This window comes from Pteropus vampyrus, unplaced genomic scaffold (genome assembly GCF_000151845.1).
Source record: "Pteropus vampyrus isolate Shadow unplaced genomic scaffold, Pvam_2.0 Scaffold115, whole genome shotgun sequence".
Taxonomy (NCBI): domain Eukaryota; kingdom Metazoa; phylum Chordata; class Mammalia; order Chiroptera; family Pteropodidae; genus Pteropus; species Pteropus vampyrus.
In genome coordinates this window covers 3,777,312-3,800,130 of record NW_011888896.1, presented here as the reverse complement: position 1 = coordinate 3,800,130, position 22,819 = coordinate 3,777,312, and the positions used below count along the sequence as shown (strand labels likewise).

The 22,819-nt window shown below is 34.7% G+C and overlaps 1 protein-coding gene across 1 annotated transcript; it reads left to right on the top strand.

Annotated features, from left to right (window-relative positions):
• Positions 1-1,414: 1,414 nt before the first annotated feature.
• On the top strand, positions 1,415-22,060 carry CTH (cystathionine gamma-lyase). The gene is made up of 12 exons (XM_011365706.2): positions 1,415-1,763; positions 4,581-4,662; positions 6,226-6,321; positions 8,105-8,214; positions 10,221-10,352; positions 13,667-13,724; positions 14,160-14,237; positions 15,339-15,491; positions 16,801-16,922; positions 18,081-18,133; positions 21,095-21,233; positions 21,498-22,060. Exons 1-12 carry the CDS (start codon positions 1,596-1,598, stop codon positions 21,516-21,518), a joined length of 1,212 nt encoding a protein of 403 aa, XP_011364008.1. The 5' UTR covers positions 1,415-1,595; the 3' UTR covers positions 21,519-22,060.
• The last annotated feature ends 759 nt before the right edge of the window (positions 22,061-22,819 follow it).

Here is a 22,819-nt window from a genome sequence, read left to right as displayed (position 1 = left end):
TTTTCGTTTGAGGTAAAACTCGGAGTTTGTCCACTAATATTAGGAGGTGAACCAATTAGGACTGTTTTAGATCCTCCTGGTCTCTAAGCATATCATATAAACATATTCATATACAGTTATATATAACTCTTGAGATGAATTGCAGTTGACAAAATGTAATACTTTTAACAGAAAAATATCAGTTAAATATATGTTAATATTTATTAGTGTTTTGGAGTTCATCCATTTTCCCCCCAGGCATAAACATATTGCTTGGCCTCTAAAAGCTTGCAGGCCTGGAGGCACCACTTCTCTAATGCTTAAGGGCTACATGTCCCTGCAGCTAATTTGAAAGGCAAATTACTACCTCAGTCCTTCTGGTAAAATTTTAAGAACTGTTTATTCTGTATTCTCCTCTTTCTTAATGGGTTTAATAAAGTTTCGGATCTTTAGCTAAGACTACAGGAACAGAAATATCCCCTAATAGTCCTAGAAAATAGTCACAACAGTAAATAGGCCAAGTCTGTATTGTTTAGGGAACAAGGAGAGTTTTGTTGTTTGTTTTAAGGAGTGATCCTTGTAAGAGTAGAGCTCTGGGTGCAGGTGAGTGGTAAATAGCAACAGGAGACTCTTCCCTTTTCCCTACAAGAACGCTGCTGTCAATTGTGTGACAATGAGGTCATTTTGTGTAGGGATTTGAGGCTCCAGTAAGCTTTTCAAAGCCACCCTATCCTATCTGTTTCATCAGGGAGTGTTTCAATGAATACTTCAAAAGAAGATAATAATGCTTGAAAAAAGCTCAAATACTGCCAGAGTTCTGCTTAGTGATCCTCATTACAGTAGTTTGCTATTAAGAAAAACATAACCCTCACTCCTGTTTCAACCACCACAATTACTGGGTCATCATGTAGTTCATTGTATATTAAAAGACAGCCTGCCCTCGGTTAATGAGAATCCAAGTTGCAAATTTGTCAGCTTCGGCCAGTTTTTATAAGAACTCTCCACGTTGTCGCTAGCGTTTGTCAGCACCTCCCTCAGGAAAAAGGGTGGTGGAGAGGTAGGGTTAGGGGTACAGGCCGAAGTTGAAAGGAGGCTATTTGTGTGGCCTATTAACAAGTTACTAGGTTTCAACACCAAACCAGCCTTTCTCCACGACTCCCGCGAACCTCCGGCCCGAGGTCACTCAGACGCCCGGGTGGCTCACAGGAATCAGATGGCACCTAACCCAGGGCCGGACTCGGGAATTTCGTCGGCAGGGACCGATACCACGCGGAAACACCCACCCCGGCATCACTCCAAAATCAGCATTGCGAAGGGCGGTCCTGCCGACGCTCGGGGCATCGCCTCCACTGTCAGCCAATGAGGAGCGGGGGCCGCGTCGGAGTTTTCGCTCATTGGGTCGTGCTGGCTCCGCCCCACAGTGAAAGCAACCCTCCCAGCCTGCTAATAAAGTTTCAGCCACCGAGGTGTGGAATCCGGCATTTGCGTGCTCCCTGCTGGTCGCCCGGCTTTCCTTTAGCTTTCTTTCGCCTGATTATTCTGTGTCTCTTTCAAGCCTCCACGCGCCGGTTTCTTACTTTCATCTTCCTCGCTCTTTCCACCTTTCCCAGCTCAGTATGCAGGAAAAAGACGTTTCCCCACGCGGTTTCCTGCCTAGCTTCCAACATTTCGCTACGCAGGCCATTCATGTGGGCCAGGAACCAGAGCAATGGACCTCCCAGGCTGTAGTGCCCCCCATCTCACTGTCCACCACGTTCAAGCAAAGGGCTCCTGGCCAGCACTCGGTAAGCTGGGTCTGTCTCGGGCGGTCCAGGGATGGGCGGGTAAAGAGAGATGGTTTTACAAGTTAAAAAGGCACCCAAGTAATTTATAGGGTGGCTTATACATCAGAGAGGCAGCCGGAAAGGATGTTTACTACACCTGTAATCCTCCCTGCAGTAAACCATTGTATTGGATGGTCCAGTGATCATATTTCTTTTGATGAGCAGGATTAGAAGGAACAGTTTGTCCAACTTGTCGTCTAGATTTGGACTGAAATTCATGTGATTTTGGCAAATATGCAGTTCAAAACTGAGGGTCAATAACTTCCTTCAGCATCAACAATGATAAAGGTATAATGAGTCAGCTAAAAAAAATTAAGAATTTTATTAACTCACCTAGAATCAAGATCATTCCTAATAGCTGTATTCAATTATTAATGGGTATTGAGGACTTAATATGTGCTGAATATATACCTATATGTGTTATATCATGTGTGTTACATGTATTGTCTCAGATAATCCTGACAACCCTAGTCTGAATTAGGTTCTCATTTTTCTCATGAAAAAACTGAGAATTAGGAATAAGTAATCAGCCAAAGGCCACAGAGTTAATAAGAGGTGGAGCTGGAATTCTAGCCCTGCTCTAGAACCCCACTATTAGGCATTAGGCTACTGTATTCCAATAACGCTACCATAATCTAACCCATTGCATCATTTAAGCAGTGTGCCTTAGTGTTTAGGAGCACTAATCATGTAGTCAGAGAACCTAGGTTTGAATTCTTAACACCACCTCTTTTGAACTGGGTAAACTTGAGCAAAGTTACTTAACCTATTCAAGCCTCAGGCTGATCCTGTGTAAATGGAGTTAATAATTACCTACCACATAAGTTGTCGGTATGTATGTTAAACTGTATGGTATACTACAATTGCTCAGTAGTTTGGTATTTCATGATATTCACATTTACTTTTTTTTTTTTTTTTTCATTTTACCTTCACAACAACCAGGTAAGAGAGCAGGACAGGTATTATGCAGTTTCTGTAGAAAAGGAATGACACAGAATCATTGATAAAGGACATGTAAGGCTTCTGAAAGAGCCCTCTTGGTTAATCACATAGCTTTTTCCCTTTTGGTAGCATACTTGATGGATCTTAAAGTATTTAAAAGTTGCTGAGGATGAGAAAAAAATAGTTAAATGAATTTTGTAGGTCCAAAACCTTGATTATACTTCAAAATCCTCTTTAGTGTGTTATATTAAGTTGAGGAAAATTCTTTTAGATTTAACCAACCTCTTGTTTTGTGAGGTAGATTTCTAAGGGCATTTCTACAACTGGTTTAGGATACTTCTAGCTACTATATTTTGGAATCAATACGTGTACACAATTTGTCTTCCAAGCACATGATTTGTTCTTAGTGTAGAGTTTTGTGAACGTGTAGCCACCAAAGCATTTAGTACAAATGTTAACCATTTAGCTATGACATTAATAATTAAATGTTTTCAGAGAACCAGCAGGGATAGTAAATTCCACAAACTCCTCTAAATGCCAATAAAAAATCAGAGCACTAAAGAGAATTTGAGAAGCTGAATGAGACACATCTAATTCTCTACTTCCATTTGGAAAGCTATTGAATGGGTGAGAGAGTGGGAAATTGCCTCTGAAATATGCTTCTTTTCCTACTGATCTACTGAAGTTAAATCTCTTCAGTGAATATTTATAGAAACAGTGGTACTTTTCTGTGGCAGTGGTAGTAGCCACATGAATCCAAACTTTTTTTTTCTGTCTGGTGATTACAGCTGCAGGTCACATCAAGTAGGTGATAATGGGTAGGGTAAAGAATATCTGGAGCCCTATAAAATATATCCATTCAATTTGTCAAAAACAAGAAAACAAACAAAGCAACAAAACTTAAAAATATGTATTACTAATACTGGGAGCTCTAGAATCAGAAATAAAGGTGTAAAGTGATTGTGTTTTATTAAATGCTATAGGGGGCAGGAGAGAAAATTATAGGATTTTCATCAGTGTTTAAAACCTGGGCTTGAATTCTGACACTGATGCTCCCTGTAATATTTGGCTTCACTTTCCTCAAAGCTGATCATGAGGCTTAAATAAAATAACTGGATGAATACAGATTGTATGGTGCCATATGCATAAAAGGAACATAATGCAAAATTTTAAAAAGTATTGTGTGGAGCTACTCTGCCAGGAATTACTCTCTATTTTTTGTCACTTTTATAGAGTTAAGATCTGATCCTTGAGCATTTGTAGGACCTGTTCATAGCTTCCTGTTGGATGCTAAACAGAACTTGAATCACTTACTTCTTTGGAAATGAAATACAGTTAGAATTAGGTTTACTCTGTTGGCTCAGGTTATTTCCTTTTCCTGATGTCCCCAGATTAATAAGGAAAGGTAAGCCTAACATAATAATAGTGCTAATAATAAAAACAGCCATTTATCTATTACTTAGCATGAACCAAGCATCATGGAGATGGTTTATTATACATGATCTATTTTTTTCCTCACAACAATTCTATGAATTAGATATGTCTATTTTATTTCCATTTACAGAAATTGAGATTACTCCAGTTAATGTTAAGCAACTTAACCTTGACATGTAACTCATAAGTGGCAGATAAAGAATTCTAATCCAGTTTGGTTGGCTTCAGATCCTCTCCACACCACTACAGTCATAGCACTGTTATGCTTCTAATGGCAAGACATGTCATAATAAATAAAAAATCGTTATGGAAGGATGAACCAATAGTCATGGAGTTTTCCATGTTAGGACTCTGATAATAAACTTAAATCTTTTGGGATGAACTCTGACTTCTTTTCTTCAGGGTTTCGAATATAGCCGTTCTGGAAACCCCACCAGGAATTGCTTGGAAAAAGCAGTGGCAGCACTGGATGGAGCTAAGTATAGTAAGTGATTTCCATTTCAAAGTTTGTGAAGTCTAGAATCTATTCTTATATGTACAGAGAAAATTATAGAGGCACAGAATGTAGACTTGGAATGAAATAAGGATTACCTAGTTCAAAACTCTTATTTTACTAAAACATTGAATTATTTGCCCAAGGTGCCACAGGTGGTAGACTATGCATATGTATGATTATTAGGTAAAAATAAATATGAATAGAGGCAAAATGGCAGAATTTGCCATTTGTTACTCATGTAAATGCACTCTTTATCTGAAGCTGTCAGTATAAATAGATAATAATTAAGTTTTATAACACTACCTTGATAAAATAAGCTTTCTTATACTCTGGTTCATTCATCTGATAATTTGTGTCTGAAAATAGCAGCAAGGGACACTTGCAGTAGGCAGGTGTCATTGATAATGTGCTCTCAGAGGTTAGGGATTAATTCCTTGAATCTTGTGTTTTTGTTTTGTTTTTATGAAGGAGATGGATTGCTGCTAAATTATCTTTGTATTTTTTTTTTTTTTATACAAGTAATACTGAATGAGGACAGAGTAGTGAATAGAAAATAAGAGTCATGAGTTTTCTCACAGCGAGAGTATAGGAACTAGAAATGTTAATAAAGTGAATGTTGGGTTTGTTTGGGATTTGGTGGGGAAGGGTTGATTTTGTTCTGGATGAGATTAAACACCAAACTGCTGAAATTTAGTACTGTATGGAGAACATTATTTCCTGGAGGAGGTATAAAGGCTGAGAGTTTGTATGTCAGACACTTTTCAAATGGAGTCCAGAAAACATTGTTTTTAACTAGGTTTTAAAATTTAGCCTTCTATATGAATCCATTGTTGGACCACAGATCTGCTTAGTAGAGAACTGTTATCCTAACCTAAACTTTTCTGAGACAATTTCATGATAATTTTTATTTTTCAAGTTAATTGGATTATCCCTTCTGCCAGTCATGGGTGGTTTTTATCATCAACGTGATATTTTGTCAGGACATTTTCTTTTACAGTGTTTAATGTGCACAATATCAGTTATTTTTTTTATTATTATTCATTTGTATTATGTTTGTTCAACATGAGATCACATTTGTTTAAAAGAGATTCCACATTAAAAATTTTTTTTTAAATTCAATTTATTAAGTTTATCAGACACATCTTAGGTCTCATTCCAAATTTTGTTATTTGCTCAGTTGCATAACCATATAGTTAATGAATCATATCTTAGCTCCATTCCTCGAGTTTTAAATTTCTTTAGAGTTTGATATTTTTCAACTGTAATTTAATTGGCAGTGGCCTTTTATCCTAGCATTTTATAAAGAATTATTTCCTCAAAGTGTTTCAGAGAAATGTTATAAGCAAAGCAGAATTATATATTTTTTATTTTAAAGATATTTTATCTTTGAAATGGAAAGAGAGATTTTGTAATGGTATTAATCAGGAGACTTCTGGTTACTCAGCAGTGATGACTGTCTTATCAGCAGAGAGAGGGACATAAAGTAATGCAAGTAAATACTGCAGGTATTTTTAACCTATCGGGCTTACTCTAACTTTTTTTTTTTTTTAGGTTTGGCCTTTGCTTCAGGTTTAGCTGCTACTCTGACTATTACCCATCTCTTAAAAGCAGGAGATCAAATTATTTGTATGGATGATGTGTATGGAGGTAAGTGTCCTGTCATATTTTGTGTTGCATCAGCGGATATTTAAAGATAATAAAGTAGGTTCTGAATTATGTTAACAATGTTGCCAAGATTATCGATTATTTATTATCTTTCAAAGGTGTAATGGACACCTCTATGCTGGCTCAGGCTTGGTAAAGAAGAAGCATAAATACTTGGGTTCATGTTCTGGAACTGCTTATAAGAGAGACAGTTTAGTAATAATTTTATTGAAGCTGCTGAGAATGTAGAATTATTAACCCCATTTACACATGAGAATGTAGGACTTGAACAACTTTTAGACGTATTCTACTGTAGAGAAGACAATGTTTACTAGTGTAATTTAAAATTTTTACCTGCAGTGAAGATGATCTCTAACACCCTCAAAGAGCTTAACTCTACCCATCCTTTTATTGTCTCTCACTTTTGTAGTTTAGCCTTCTGTATGAATTTAAATTCCCTTTTGATTTTAGGGAAGCTTTTGAAAATCTGTTGAATGCCAGGGACCCCTTTCTCGAAAAGTGTTCTTGAGACAACACCCAATATTTATCATTTAAATTTTAGGGTCCAGGGGTCTCACTGCTCAAAGCCCTGTCCATGGATCTAAATTTAAGAACTTTAATTCTAAAGAGTTTAAATGCTAGTTATTTAAAGTGGCAAGTAGAAAGGTAAAGAAGACAGACTGCCCTTACCGTTAAGCAAGACTAATTTTTGAGTTCAAAACAATAGCAAATTTTGTAAATATGCTATGTATTACAAATGCTTACAAATGATAATAATATTCTAGAAGTGTGACTTCTAGAATATTATTATCATTTTTATTTATCTCTTTTCTGAACAAAAAGTCAAGTCTAAATTATTTGAAGGAAGGGACTCCCTCTCAGAAATTTACAAAGTGCTATATAATTTATCTTAGGTCTCTATGATAGACCATAGTATGATAAAATCTCAAAACTTTAATTACTTTTATAAAGCATTATTAAGACCTCATGGCAATATAGCACAAAAGCTTGAAAATTTCTGTTAATTTTTAACAATTATTTATATTATTTTTCAAACTTATAATACCTATCATTAGTCTACATAACATCAAAAGTCCATGATATTTTTGAACATAGAGTATGTGTCCTCTTGTTGTTATTGTTGACTATCAGTAACAGCAGTGACAATTTTTTCTTTAAATCTGCATATGTAAAAATCAAATCCAGAACAGTGTTTATAAATGAAATTATCCTAAATTGAATGATTTATTTTCTTTCACTATGAAACTCTAGTCGTTCGATTTACAATGTCTCATTTATTTATTAAAGCCTTTAGAACCACATAACAAAGAGATTGCAAAAGTACAAAGAATAATAACCAATTCTTTCCTATTACTAAAGTATAATCAGATTGAAAATTTATTTTGAACATTTCATTGACATTGGTTTATTTATTTTAAATTTGAATACTAGGAAGAAATTGTTTAAAAAGACATTGTTTCAGGGAGCATGCCACTTAATGTTTGAAGAGTAGAGATTGTGTGTTTTGAGAAACATTCTCTACTTCATGCCACTTGGTGTGGATATCAAGTGTGTTTTATTTGACTCTTTAACTTGTAATTTAAAATCCAAGCCTTATATTCTTCACTATACATGATAACCAAACTATTTAACCGAAGTAGAATTGGTTTTAGTTGTATTTTTATTGGTGATTGACACTTCCTTATATAAGTGTTCATACCTACAAGGAATGAACATTTCTTAATAAAATATTCTTTCCACTTTATCTGATTCTCCTCTGTCTCAGGTACAAACAGGTATTTCAGGCAGGTGGCATCTGAATTTGGATTAAAGATTTCTTTTGTTGATTGTTCCAAAACTAAACTACTAGAGGCAGCCATTACACCAGAAACCAAGGTAACTGTTTTCGGTTTTATTTTTTTTCCCCTGTCATGTTTTGTTTTTATTATTTCTGTTTATTAGGGAACATAATTTAAATCTGAATAGTAAATTTTATTGGAAGCCATTGGAAAGCAACAATAGGGGTAAGCTAGGTCTGGTGTCTCTTAGATATTGTAGCATAATGATTAGGTACATGAATTCTGGAGTGGTATTCAAATTCTAATTCTGTATCATAGTTGGTATGTAATTACAGGCAAATTCTTTAACCAAAGTCTCAATTTCTTCATCTGCAAAATGGGGATAATTGTACTTGCTTTATAGAAGGGTGGTTGTATGAATTAAATGATATAAAGCATATGAAATGCTTAGTACTGTACCCAGTTCATGGTAACTATTAAAACAATTTGTTAGCAAAAGCACACAATTCTTAACTGCATTCCTAAGCTAGTCATCACAGAAATTGAGTTACAGAAAAGGAAGCTTACCAAGGCCCTTAAACCCTTAGCATAGTGGCTTTTTAAGGGTTCTAAGGAACATATCAGCAAAATAATAGAAGTAGGGAATGGGAGGGCCACAGACAATCTTTAGCCTCCGTCCTGGGAAGCTTGTATGCCCCAGAAGGTGTTTTGAGTAAATGGCATATGCAATATTATTTTTGGGAACCTCATTTAAATTCTACATAGGTAAAAGAAGGACCACTGTCTTTTATAAGTCAATCTTTTCTGATTTTTTGCAATGGTTAAAAGGTTTGAATTGTATTTAGGATTATATTGCAGTGACTGCTAAAGAAATGAAAATCATTTCTCACACAAATAATTACTTTGAATATTAACACCAGGTGAGCTTTGAATGATTAAGGTTTATATTCAAAGGAACTTGCTTGGGAAAAAAGATACTTATTAAAATAGCTCATCTGAGTCTTTCTAAGGGAGGAAAGCAAATTATGAGTATATTAATTCTTGTCAACAGAACTTTATATAGTGGCTCTTTACTGACTAAAATTAATACATTTCCCCCACCCCTGAAATATCTGCCTCATCATTTGAAGATTTTTTTGCATGTAAAATCTACTTTGTATTTATTTACTTTTTTTATTTTATTTTTTTTATAATGAGTGAGAGTAAAAAATTTTTACCCAGGAATAATTCTTATAGATTTTTTAAAAATAATTCAATTCTGGTAGACTATGCATTATTTTAACTACTTTATCTTTTCTACAGTAAAATTCTAGAGTAGGAAAGAGTATTAAACCAGATCTCTTGCCTATTTATATAGGTCATAAAAAAAGTACTATTAACCCATTTAAAAAGAAAGCAGTAGATAATGTCATTCAATACTGTGGCACCTTGTTTAACAAATAACATTCTCTCCTTTTTTTGACCTTTTCAATAACAATCAAGCATTCACTATGTGCCTGCTAGGTTTTGGAATATACAGATAAATATGCTATTATATCTGAGTGAGCTGTAGCCAGGTTTTCTGTTGTGTGTGTGTGTCACTTCTCTTCTTCAAGTACTGGATACTTATTTTAAAGTTTTTAGTGCACGTGGCATTATTTAAGTTAATGTTAAGGATATTTTTGGCATTATAGAGAGGGTTCTCTTTAATGAAAATTCTAGGATGTAACCTTAAACAATCTGTTATCTTTCAGAACAAAATTCCCAGACACTGAATTATGTCTTCAGAATACACCCTCTTTTTTATGAAAAGTAATTATGATAGTTAACTTTCATACTTCTCGGCTTATATGTATATTATCTCATTTGATCCTTACAACAGTTAACTCTATCAGGTAAATATTACAAATGCCATTATATAGATAAAGAATTTGAGGAATGGAGAGAGTAAGTTACTTAGCTACGACCACTCAGAAATTTTGGGGGGCTAGGATTCAGATGCAAACCTTTTAACTTAATTATCCATGCTCTTCTACTGTAGAGTCACTGATGGTTACAATATATGGGATGTATGTTTTTGCAGTGTATTTTTATAAATTATTGTCATTTACTGAATTGTTTTAGCTCGTTTGGATTGAAACCCCCACAAACCCTATCTTGAAGATGATTGACATTGAAGCTTGTGCACATACTGTCCATAAACATGGAGACATTATTTTGGTTGTGGATAATACTTTTATGTCAGCATACTTCCAGGTAAATGAAAATATATATATTTTTGGTATGCTTAATAGACTACACAGACACCTATAATTGGGTTGAGAAAATAATAACTAATATTAGAAAAGGTATAATTATAATTCTTGGTCTAATCAATAATTATGATTAGATTTTATGAGTTTGAAAATGATTTTAATGTAAACAAGTTCTTCTTTTCCTTAGATTGATATCTTGTATGGGACTTTTTGTGTTTTAAATTCAAGTTTTTAGGTTTTCTTAGGATGAGTAAACTCTGAAGATGTGACCTTATTTTGTGATTGTATCTGTCAGTGCTTTGTACGTAGTAGGGACTTGAATATTTATGTGCAGGTTCAAATTGGTAATATTATTTTTCAGTCACACCTCATTTACTTAAGCCTTTATATATATGTATACACACATATGTATATAGACCAACCTTCCAAATAAAAGGAAAGAAAAGCTGCACTCAGTGACATCTCACATATTATGGGTGTCACACATATTATTTATTCATTTCTCTTCTTTCTAGTTTCTCTTCCCTCAAACCCATAGATTATGCCTAGCCCTCTATATCTCTACTTTATTTGCATGATGAATTTCTACTTCATGTTTCACATTGTAGCTATAGCTATTTATAGTGCTCCTTTTAAATTATCTATTTTTTAACCTACCATATACATAACATCTCTCCCTCTACCTAAACCTTCCCACTTGTCATTCATTCCTTTCCTTTTTTTCTCCTGCCTTTTTCTAGATTCTTCTTCCTTTTTGTTTTGGTTTGCTCTTTTTGTCAGATCATCTTAGGATCTCTATTATTAACTAGTTGGCTGACTTTTTCTTGCTTGTTCTCCCTCGCTTTCCTATGAGTAACCTAACTCTGTTTCCTTTTCTTATTAGGAGTTACCTTCTCCCTGTTCTTTCCTTCCACCCTATACCTTGTGGTCATTCTTATTACACCTCCTGTAATTCACCTTTATTATGCAGAGTTACTGAAACCCTAGTCCATTTTCTTCAGCTCTTCAATTAGGCTGATGTTTACAAGCTCAGTTGTTTACATTTCCACCTTTCTGGGTCCCTGAAGTTGGGCCAGGCTTCTGCCTTCATGTAGCTGGCTGACTCCCTGGGCAATATGAATAAGCCTGTTCTTCACCTTCCTTCATTTTATTCAGAAGACCCTACCATGTTTTATGTGTAGTCTATGCTTAATAGACTACACAGACGCCTTTTGTGAAACACACTTCCTGGCTAAATAGCTTTCAAATAGTTTCATGAACCATTTACCTTTGACTCATGATATACAGCTGTCCCTTAGTATCCAAGGGGATTGATTCCAAGACACCCTGTTGATAACAAAATCCACAGTTGCTCAAATCCCTTATAGAAAATGGCAGAATATTTGCATTTAACCCATACGCATCCTCCTATATATTTTAAGTCCTCTCTAGATCACTTATAATACCTAATACAATATAAATGCTACGTAAATAGTTGTTATACTGTATTAAGGGAATAATGACAAAAAAATTCTATACACTTTCAGTACCATCTTAGGCCTAATTACATAGTACAAATACAAATATTTTCATTTGTGGTTGGCTGAACCCATGGATGTGGAATTGCAGATATGGAGGGCTGAATGTATCTTTAGCTGCTGCTTGTCTCTTCCTGTAGCAGAAAAACTGGTAAAGCAGTTCGTTTCTAAATGAAAATCTTCTGGCATTATTTTTTTGTCCCAGGTGATCTTCATTCTTAGATTCTTTATCCCAACTCCTTAACCCATACACCACTTACAGTAAGCCAGTTATACAGCATAGGATTGATCTGGCTGAGTCACAGTGAATCCTGTACATTCCCAAAGAGATGGTGTGAATTGTTTTAGCCTGGGCCTGCCCAGGTTACTCATTAGGCCTGGCTCTCTTTCTCCAATTACCTTCACTAAAATAGGTCCAGTTTTTCTACCTTTCTGAAGCCCACATTACATTACTCATGCCAGGACGGTAATTTGCTTCATTTCAATCTGGATTCAGTCCAGTCAAATTAATCAGAATCACATTGTTCCTAGGCAAACACATGGATTGGTTCACAAAGCAGATCTGTAAAGGTCCTCTCATTGTTTGATCCTCAAGAAAATGATATGTTCTTTTTCTTGCCTGACTTTTGTTGTCTGGATCTTCTGTGCATCTCACGAAAGGCAAAATGGACAGACATATCAGCACAAAGTTTCAGAGTAGAGCCTCTGCATTCAGGTAGCGTGAGCTCTGGCTCTACCAGATTTTTTAATCTGAGTAATCCGTTTTATTTTTCTTAGTCCCTTTTCCTCTTCTTTTGAGTTAAGTGGAATATTGTGCACAGTGTTTTACTGGGTTATATAAAATATTTAACATGGTTCTTGGCACATAATGAGATCAACAGATGTTAGTTATTGGTTTTTCTTTCAAACAAAGAATTTACAGAATGTTAGTCCTAGAAAAGACCTTAGACATCATCTAGTTTGACCACAACACTTTAGAGATGAGCAAACACATATGTAGAGCAATCTTTGAGCAATACCTTACTTACAACATCCTATTTTTGAAAGAGCCTAAATGGAAAAGTCCCATAGCTTCTACACTAATACCATCTAAAGACTAAGCAATTAATGAGGTTACATACACACACTTTATTTTAAAGAATATATAAATGGAAAGATGTTGATAATATATTGTTTAGTGAATAAATTAATTATATCAAAGACATTTTAAAGACTAAAGGATTAATTTACAGGTGAAGGAAAACAATCTAATCAAATTTCTTTATGAATGATTTAAACTTGGCAAAACTAGTATAATTGAAGAGTAATTAAGAGTCAAGATCATGGCAAACCAAGTGAATAAGCACAGTGTATATTGTCAGGTTTAATGATTAAAAATCTCAGCATATTGGTTTTATCTTCCTTGACATGACAATCGCTGAATGTTGATGTCAGTTGTTTTATGTGTTTACTAAGTCACGAAATGCCAGCATCTCTGCTGTAAGTAGTACATATAGGAGCCAGTCAGCAACTGCTCTAAAGAAACAGGTTCAGGAGACCTGTCAACCTGAGTTTATCTGTTATTTCTGGAAAAAAAAAGTGCCTTTGGATTGAATACTCTGTCTAATACTTTGTATTTTTATTTGGTGGGAAGGAAGAAAGGGAAAATTAATAACCAGAGATCTTGGAAAATTTTAAGAAGCATGTATCTTTGAAAAGTTAGAATAGGAAATGGTTTTTACAATAGCAAATAGGCAAGTAATGACTCATATTTTCAAGTGACTTCTTATTTAAAATAAAAACCATTTGTTCTTTTCAGCGGCCTCTTGCTCTGGGAGCTGATATTTGTATGTATTCAGCAACAAAATATATGAATGGTAAGATATGTAGAGTTTATATATAGATGAAAAATAGTATAGGGCATGACATTTTGATTCCTTTTCTTTTACTACTCAGGTTTTCTCTGTGACTCATGTAGAAAGTAAAAAATATATACTTTAATTAAATATAGGATTTAATTTATAGCAGATAAAACTACGCTCATGATTTATGAGCAGAAGATTAAAATGCATTGTTAAAGGTTATACTTTTATTCTGGTTATAGCTTAAAAAAAATTTACCTTTTTATGGTTTTTATTTTATTATTTTAGGTATAGCTTTTGCTACTATCAAGTTGAATAAAGTTTATTTAAGTTAATTTTATAGGACTTTTCCTGGAGAGTCTTTTCAAGTGAAAGTCACATATTAGAAATTATAAAATGAAGAATAAACATGCATTGTTTTTAACTTAAAGGTTTTTGGTTTTGTTTTAGGACACAGCGATGTTGTAATGGGCTTAGTGTCTGTTAATTCTGAGAGTCTCAATAATAGGCTCCGTTTCTTGCAAAATTGTAAGTATTAAAAAGTCTGGATTATGCTCTCAGACTGACTACATTTAATATTTGTATTTCCACTAAATGTTGTTAAGTGATAGCATTCTATGAATTTAGAAAGAAATGAGAAATAGAGGTAAAAATTCTGATTTTTAGAGGAAAGTAGAAAAATTGAGTTATAAAAATATAGTTATAGCATAACAGGGCTTTACGACATGACACACAGGACGAGTTTTGTTATTTTTTTCAAATCCATGTTAATTTTGATCATAATTTGGTAAAGTCCAAGTGAATTTTTAATTTTAAGACTTAATGGATTTTTTAAAAAATAACAAAACATTTGATATAGCTGTCTTATACTGTACTTTTTATATCTGGAATGGTGGTTAATTTTAAATAGCACTTAAGATATAAACTTACGTTTTTTCCAACAGATGTCTAAACACCATTTCCTGTTTAGATTGTTTAGTTATCTCAAGTACTATTAGGGGTTATTTGAAGAGACTTCGTAAACCATTGCAGTTTTGTAGACACGTAAGATACAAACATAATTAGGAATAAAAATGCCCTTCAAGGAAATAAGTACTAAGATAACAAAAAGGGGGCACTGAGAAGGGAAACCAACATTTATTGCTTGATAAATTTCTTTCATTTATAAAAAGTAGGAGTGAGGTCCCTATCCTGGAGGCATATGAGGTCATAGGCTGCTTTCGACAAAAGCTAAATAAAATGCTAGTAGAGCATTCAGTAATAATAGGAACTGAACTACTTTTTTTCTCTATGTGTTGTAATAAGTTTTCAAAAAATAACAAGGTTATACTATGTGCAGTATATCATTTCATAAAGATCATAGAAAGGACTATTTATGTTCATATTTGAAAAGTTTCATTGTGTTTGTACATAGTTTTCAGGATACTTTTTTTCCTCTCATTTTAAAGCCCTTTTCTCTAAGCATATTTTCTGCTTCATTCTCATACTTCTGACTTGATATATTAATTTTCCCCCATAAAATTCAAACATTGAGCTTTGTAACTAACTTTTCAGAAACACTATGATGAAAAAGAGGGGTCAGATAATTTTCTGGGTCCTCTCTACCTTCACACTATGTTCCTTTTGCAGCTCTTGGAGCAGTTCCATCTCCTTTTGACTGTTACCTCTGTATTAGAGGTCTGAAGACTCTACAAGTTCGAATGCAGAAGCATTTCGAAAATGGAATGGCAGTTGCTCAGTTTCTGGAATCAAATCCTCTGGTAACAGAGGTTATTTATCCTGGTATGTTAATCTGATTTCTAAGCACATATTCTTGGGAATTTTAAGGGTTATCCTAAGCATCCTGTTTATGTAGCATTTACTTGTGAGTTAGATGCTTTCATATATTTTTATGTTGTTCATTTGTTACTGAATGCGGCTGTGTGTCAATCTCTGTGGTGGGTCCGCTGGTATGGAAGATAGACATGGGTCTGGTCTTGTGTTAATTACAGTCTAGTGGATACTTGGATGTTAGGAAATTAGTCTTACCTATTAAATATTCCTGTTAATGGTCTTTAGCACAAAGGTTTGTGTATACCAATTCCAAGATTGCAACATTGTACTTTCCACTTGATTTGCATATAATCTTGCCAGTCTGCTATTCTGCTTTAGGCATAACTTTTATTTGATTTATGCTGGGATTTGATACATATCAATTTGAGCCTTGATACTTATGCACCAAAATCTCCCCAAACTCTCTTCCTTTGTGAATTCCTTTTTGAATTACAACATCTAGAAATGCTCATGTGGAGTTAGCAGACTTACATGTTACTCTTTGAATTTATTTTACCAGTTTTTTAAATTGTGGTGGTCTTAAGTAAATTTAGTTATTTTAAAACTCTTTTGAGGTATCTAGCCATGTAGTCTTGGGTGTACAGGAAAATTAAGTCAAATCTCTACCCTCAAGGAACTTGTATAAACCACAGTAGGAATATATATGGGATTAAATGCCCTATATGTACCCTACGTAAAGCACTATTGACTGGTGTATATTTTAAATGGAGAGAGGAAGAAACATTTAGGGTTTTGCTCTGAAGAATGGGTAGCATTTGTTAAAAGGATAAGGCATTTCAGATTCATTTAACAAATGTTTATTAATTTCCATCCATGGACCTAGCTTTGTTCTAGGAATTAGAATCTAATTATCAACAAAAGAAACAGATTTCCCTTCATGGAACTAGTCTGGTGAATAAGACAAATATTAAGCAAGAAATTACAGAAGGACATAATTAAAAGGGAAGGACCGTCAGTGAGGAGAATGTGCCAGGTTAAAGGGACAGCAGCTGCAAATGTTCTGAGATGAAAGGAGCGTGGTAACTGCTGGTGTTAAGAAAGCTTGTATGGCTAGAGCATGGAGAGGGTAGAAAAGACAGATCATGATGAAGCTAGACAGATAAGAGTCTGAGGCCAGAACAAGTAGCCAGTTGTGACCATCACGTAAAGCTCATTAGGCTTATTTGCAGTTTACTTAAGCAAAAAGTGAATTTTTTTTTGTTGTGCAATTACATATTTGACTCTAAAATAAGACTTTTATTGTAACTCGTGATTGCAGGGCTGCCCTCTCATCCTCAGCATGAGCTGGCAAAGCGTCAGTGCACTGGTTGCCCAGGAATGATCACCTTTTATATTAAGGGTACTCTCCAGCATGCTGAGACCTTCCTCAAGAACCTGAAGGTAAACTTGCAAATAGGCTTTTATATTGTAGAAGTAAGACCTTCTTACAGCAATTTATTATATCTCACTTCCACCCAACTCAGATTAATGTTTTTGGTACCTGTAGGTCACACCCACAAACCTTATTATGAAATGAATTGGGTTGGAAAATGATCTTGGTGCCGTAGCAAGTGTCTAAATAAATTTATTTACTTAACTCTGCAGATACTGTGCCATCAATTTGAGAGAGACAGAATGTTGTAGTGCCTTGGTTTTCAAATTTATTTAAAAGTAAGCCCCCTTTCCAAATGAAATATTGTGTGAAACTTCAAAGTAGTGTGCAGTTAGTGCAATGCACAAAGGCCTCTTTGAAATCCATCCTAGGTCTGTCTTTCCTAACTCTGTGCCTCCCAGGCAACATCTGCCTGGGATGAGGGAAGGGAGGCCTTTGTCTAAATTTCACAGAAGGGAGAAGCTCTCAGAGGTCCTGAGAGAGAGAGCTCTGTAACTTCTGCACTGGACCTACATTGAACTCGTGCAATAGACTAAGTTTTAAATACTGTGGGTCTAAAGAATAAGACCCTATATGTAAAATGTGTCCACCTCCAAAATCAGAAAGATATTAGTTCATATTTAATTTAATATAGTTGTGAGAGTAATTTTAAAAAGGTATTTATAAAATTCTATGATACTATAACACTAAATAAAAAAACTAAGTTCTTTTTTCCTTCTATTCCAGGAGGGAGTTGAATAGATGTATTAATTTAATAAGTGATGCATATTAACAAACTAGTGTAAAGGCATTTAGAGATTTTTATTTAAAGGGTAACCACAGAGCTAGGTCTCAAATATAATACTTCTGATATTTTAGAGCTCATGTTAAGTATTATTTAAGTATAGGGCCAAATTAGGAACATATAGGAGGTGTGCGTAATTCGCCTTTATCAACTTTTAATTTTTAAAAAATTTACACGTAATATATGTCTCATTAATGAAATCATTGTTATAGATTTTCTTTTCATTTTTTTCTCCTACTTTCTTGCCTGATTTACAATTTATTCATAATCACCACTATTTTCCATCCTTTGTCCTAGGGCCATTTTATTAAAAGCATTTATTTTTAGGTTTTTGTATTTTTATTTTAATGGAAGATCTAAATTAATATCTCATTTACTTTAGTTATTTACACTCGCTGAGAGCTTGGGGGGATATGAGAGTCTTGCTGAGCTTCCGTAAGTATATTTTTGTTTTTCTCAGTATTTTAAGTTTGATGTCAGCTTTAATGATCATTTGGAAAAGGAGTGTGTTAAAATCAGGAATAATTCAAGATGTTTAATGATAAGAACAGCATGGCACTGTCTAATCAGAAGGGACTCTAACTCAATAGAATGGAGACAGTGATAAAATCTAATGTCTCTTTATGGGCTGCTTATCCTTACTCTACCCTGTTCTGCCAGAAGGAGATTCCAGCGGTAATTGTATGGTAGTAGGCTTTCTGGCCTTTGGCCCAGGGTCACCTGTACTATCTCACTCTGCCCAGGATGAGAGGTTGAGACTTTGTACTTGAAGAGCTGATTTCATGACTTCCTGGTGAAATATCTCCACACCTTGATTGTCAGAGGAAGGCCCCAACTAGATCCCATCAAATATGTTTATTTTCTGTTCAGCCTCAGGTAAACCCCAAACCTAACTTGTTATTCCTGGACCTTCACTGTCTGATCCAGTCAGTTCATTTAATTTTATCAGAGTGCCAGAGATTATGAGAATATGAAGGAGCCTAAGATTAGGCAGTCCAACAAGTTATTTTTACAGACAAGCAAAGATTCAGAAAGCTTTGCTGATGACTCAAATGTCATGTGGGAATATGTTAGCACCTTCACTCTCTAGATTGTACAATGAAGGCAGATAAAAGCATCCTGGATCTGGACTTGAGACCTATTCTACCATTTAACCTTTGAGCTTCAATTTTTTTCATCCATAAAGTGGACTTAATAATTAAAATAATCATTATCATTTATTGATTACCTGTCCCACCAAGTATTCCTGAACTATATCTTGACTTTATTGTGTGTTACTATGACCATATATTGTAATAATTCTAGGGGTCAATCAACATCATTAGCTAATAATTTTCAATTGTATTAAATGTACATGGTATATTATTGTGTTTTAATTTTCATAAACATTTGCGGAATAATATTCTGGAAGCATTGTACTGAGGGGTGGTAGGGATTACCAAAATTTAGGCACATTTGCTGCGCTCTCGTAGTAGTTTACAGTTTCTAAAGAGAGTCAGGCAATTTTAGAAAGTTAAAAAAAAATGTGGTACTCAAATAATGATTCAAACAATTAAAATGGGTTTTTGTTATTCTTTCAAGGAAATGCCTGCTAGTGAGTCTGGATGCACAAGAGGGCACACTCAGCATATGAAATTGGTTTATTTTTCATAGTAATGTGTATTACTTTAAAGCTCTTTTAAAAAGACCTGTCCTGATTTGTTTAGAGATTTGGTTTAAAGTTGCTTAGCCCTCAGACGTTCCAGCTAGGCCATAACCCTGATTCCAGTAGACCAGTGAATTTAGGTCAGGGCTTGTCTGTTCTATCACCCTCCTGTGTCTCCCAACTCGGCTGCAACTAGTGCAGCATTGCAAAAAGGAAGGGAGGAAGCAGAGCCAATGTGCACTGGGTTGGTCTCCCAGCCTGAAAACATGTATTAATTCTGTGACCTTGAAAAGTTACTTATGCTCTCTCAACCTCAGTTTCTTCAGTTGTAAAATGCAGATAACACTGTGCCAAGCTTTTAGGGTTGTTATGAGAACACGGTCGGGGGAAAATTCCTAAGCTAATGCCTTGATTCATACTAAGTACCCCCAAAATGTTAACCACTATTATGAATTATTACTTTTCATTAGGCATCGATAAGTGCTTTACAGGTACCTTTCATTATGTTCCTTCCATTAATGACTGACAACCTTTTGTGATAGATGTTATATCTAATTTTTATCCATGAAAAATGAATTAATGTACACAGTTGTAGAGTACCTGCCTCATGGTAAACATACAAAAGTGATAGCTATTATTATTTCAGATAAGGAAATTGACTCTGAAGATAGATAATTATGACCAGACCACACAGCCAGTATGTGGAGAGGCTGAGATTTGTACTCAAATCTATTGGTCTCAGAGGCCTAAGTTCTTATATCTATGTGTGTACTCTCTTTTAAGGAATTAAGAGCCTTTAAAGGCAGAACATTTTAAGGAGGAATGTTTGCTAGTAAAACTTCATTACAGTGATACCCGTTTACCCAGACCATGATTGAGATTTTCCTCTGGACCATGACTGAGATTTTCTTTCCATGGGTCTTAAGTAAGATGGGAGAAAGTAGATTGGGCTACTGTTGCTGGTAGTGTTCAGGGAAATGATGAGTGTGGTGGTACGTATGAGGGCTCAGTGAGACTATAAGCCTCTCCTCTATGATGCTTCCCCCACAGAGATTTTTTTCCTCCTCTGAAATCTGGCAGTCTGTACTATCCATACTGGTTTGGCATTTGCTCTTGACTATTCTGTTTGGGGAAATGTCACAGTCTTTAGCTTTGTTAACTGGGGTAAAGAAAATATCTCATTCTTCTTGGTTTCCCAATTCGTACTATAGTACATAGTAGGTGCTTTACCTTACACATGGGTTATGTGCTGGAATTCCTAATACACAGTGCCAGCTACTAGTGATCCTGGGTTAGAAATCCTTTTCTGGATCTGCCTTAGAAAGTCCAGCTCTGAATCAATTCATTGATCCAATTAATTCTGGCTGGCTCTTGGTCCAAGAGGCTTCTTGTAAGGCCAACTGGTTGGTCATGGGGTGTATGGTTTCTGGCCAAGGCCTCATTCAGGCAAGATATTAACAGCCATACTCTGAAGGCCATGTCTTTCTCTCTTGCTTGACTGGTACTTCCAGTGTCTAGATTGAGTATACCTTACCGATTGTATAAAAATGATAGAAGACCTTAGTTTTCACTTAAAATAATGACTAGAAAAGATAATTTTCACAAATATTTTTGTTTGTGAAAAATTCTGGATGTGTGAAGAATTTGATATTTAGAATAGAAAAAAATGGAAGATAATTGCAATTTATGAGATAACCATATACCTTTACTGATACAATCTAGTGATAAAAAATTTGCTCACTCTCTTCCAGGGCAATCATGACCCATGCATCACTACCTAAGAGCCACAGAGATGTCCTTGGAATTAGTGACACACTGATTCGACTCTCTGTGGGCTTGGAGGATAAAGAAGACCTATTGGAAGATCTAGATCAAGCTTTGAAGGCAGCAGTAAGTTTTATTATTTTAGTGTTTGTCGCTGTGTGTGCATGTGTGTGTGCTTAATCTTGGGGCTGTGACTCTATAAAGAGTGGCCTGTTAACTTTTAAAGATTTTTTTCTTCTCTTCCTACAGTAGACAGGGTATATAAATGTACAGGGAGCTAAGTCGAAGTACAGATTTAAAAGATGATAGTATTCAGAAAAGAGCCCTTGGAAGAGGTGAAGTTTGCCTGCAGGTTTAATAACCTATTTTTCTTATGCATTCTTATTACAGCACCCTCCAAATGCAAGTTGAACTTAGCATTCCAGCACTGCTTCTAGAAATTGCTTCCTGAGAGATCAAATCTTCTGAATAATTAAATGGACCATTAACGAACCTTTGCAGAATTTTCAAGTGAAAAATTTAAGGCACCTCATTACTTTTCATAACTGTAATCTTCCAGGGATCCTCCCTGTTGAAAACAGTTGTCATTGACAGGTCAATTCTGTTAATATCTTTTTGTTAATTTTGGTGTACATTTACCTCTGAAGAAGGTGAGGTTTGTGTTGCTTTTTGGGATTGTGTCCTTTTTTTCATAGCTTAAGATTTATATTGATCATGTTTACAATATAATGGTAATTCATTTTTGATGTTTTCTGAAGAATTTAAATTATTAAATGAATGTTTTTAAATCAAGTGTGATTTTTGCATATTGCTGAAAATAGCACTCAAAGCAATGGTTTACACTTAATTATCATAAGCCAAAAATCAAATGCTTGAAAAATCTACTGTGAAATTTTACTGATCTAAGGTTGTATTTACTATTTTTTAAAAAATAAATCTAATTATCAATTGCATTTCATTGTGATATTCCTATATTATATGGAATTAACTTGTATTCCTGGGCCCTTTTAATTCTCAATTCTTAGAGGTATTAGCCACTTGGTTGATTTTTATAAATCTAATTGTATAACTATCATACCCAAATCTTAGTATTTGCAGACTAGTTATAAATTCTATACAACATAGGCCAAAAGCCACATAGAAAGGAATAATACTTATTGTATTTTTATCTGAAACAGTAAATTTTGAGGCTAACGGAAGAAATGCTTGAAATAGAATCTTGTATAAAGTTTAAGTGCAGAGCGAGATATTGTCAATAGGTCATAAGTCAAATCATTAGATTTTTTAAAATTGTTTTTATACTAAAGGCTTTTAGTCATTTGTTTATCACCATTTATTTCAGTTAAAAAAATCATATCATTGAACTTAGTAATAGTTCTGGGTTGGATGAGAAAACATAAGAATCTATGTTCTTATATATCATCCACATTCTGAATTATATGTATAAGTCTGGAAATTCTGTCTATAGGCAATAGCATTTGAGGCAGGTCATTCCCACTATGGTTTCTGGCAGACCTGATTTCTTGCCATCTCAGTACCTTAGGGCTGTGGCAATAAACAAAAACCAACCACATGAGAAAAGCAAAGGCTATTTATTCTGAGCTTGCAAGGGAGTCAGCTACTGTCACTTGTGTTTTAGGAGAGACTCAAAGGCAAACAGAACATAAAGAATTGCTGAAGTTTTAATATCTGTTGATATGGATGAGAAACTA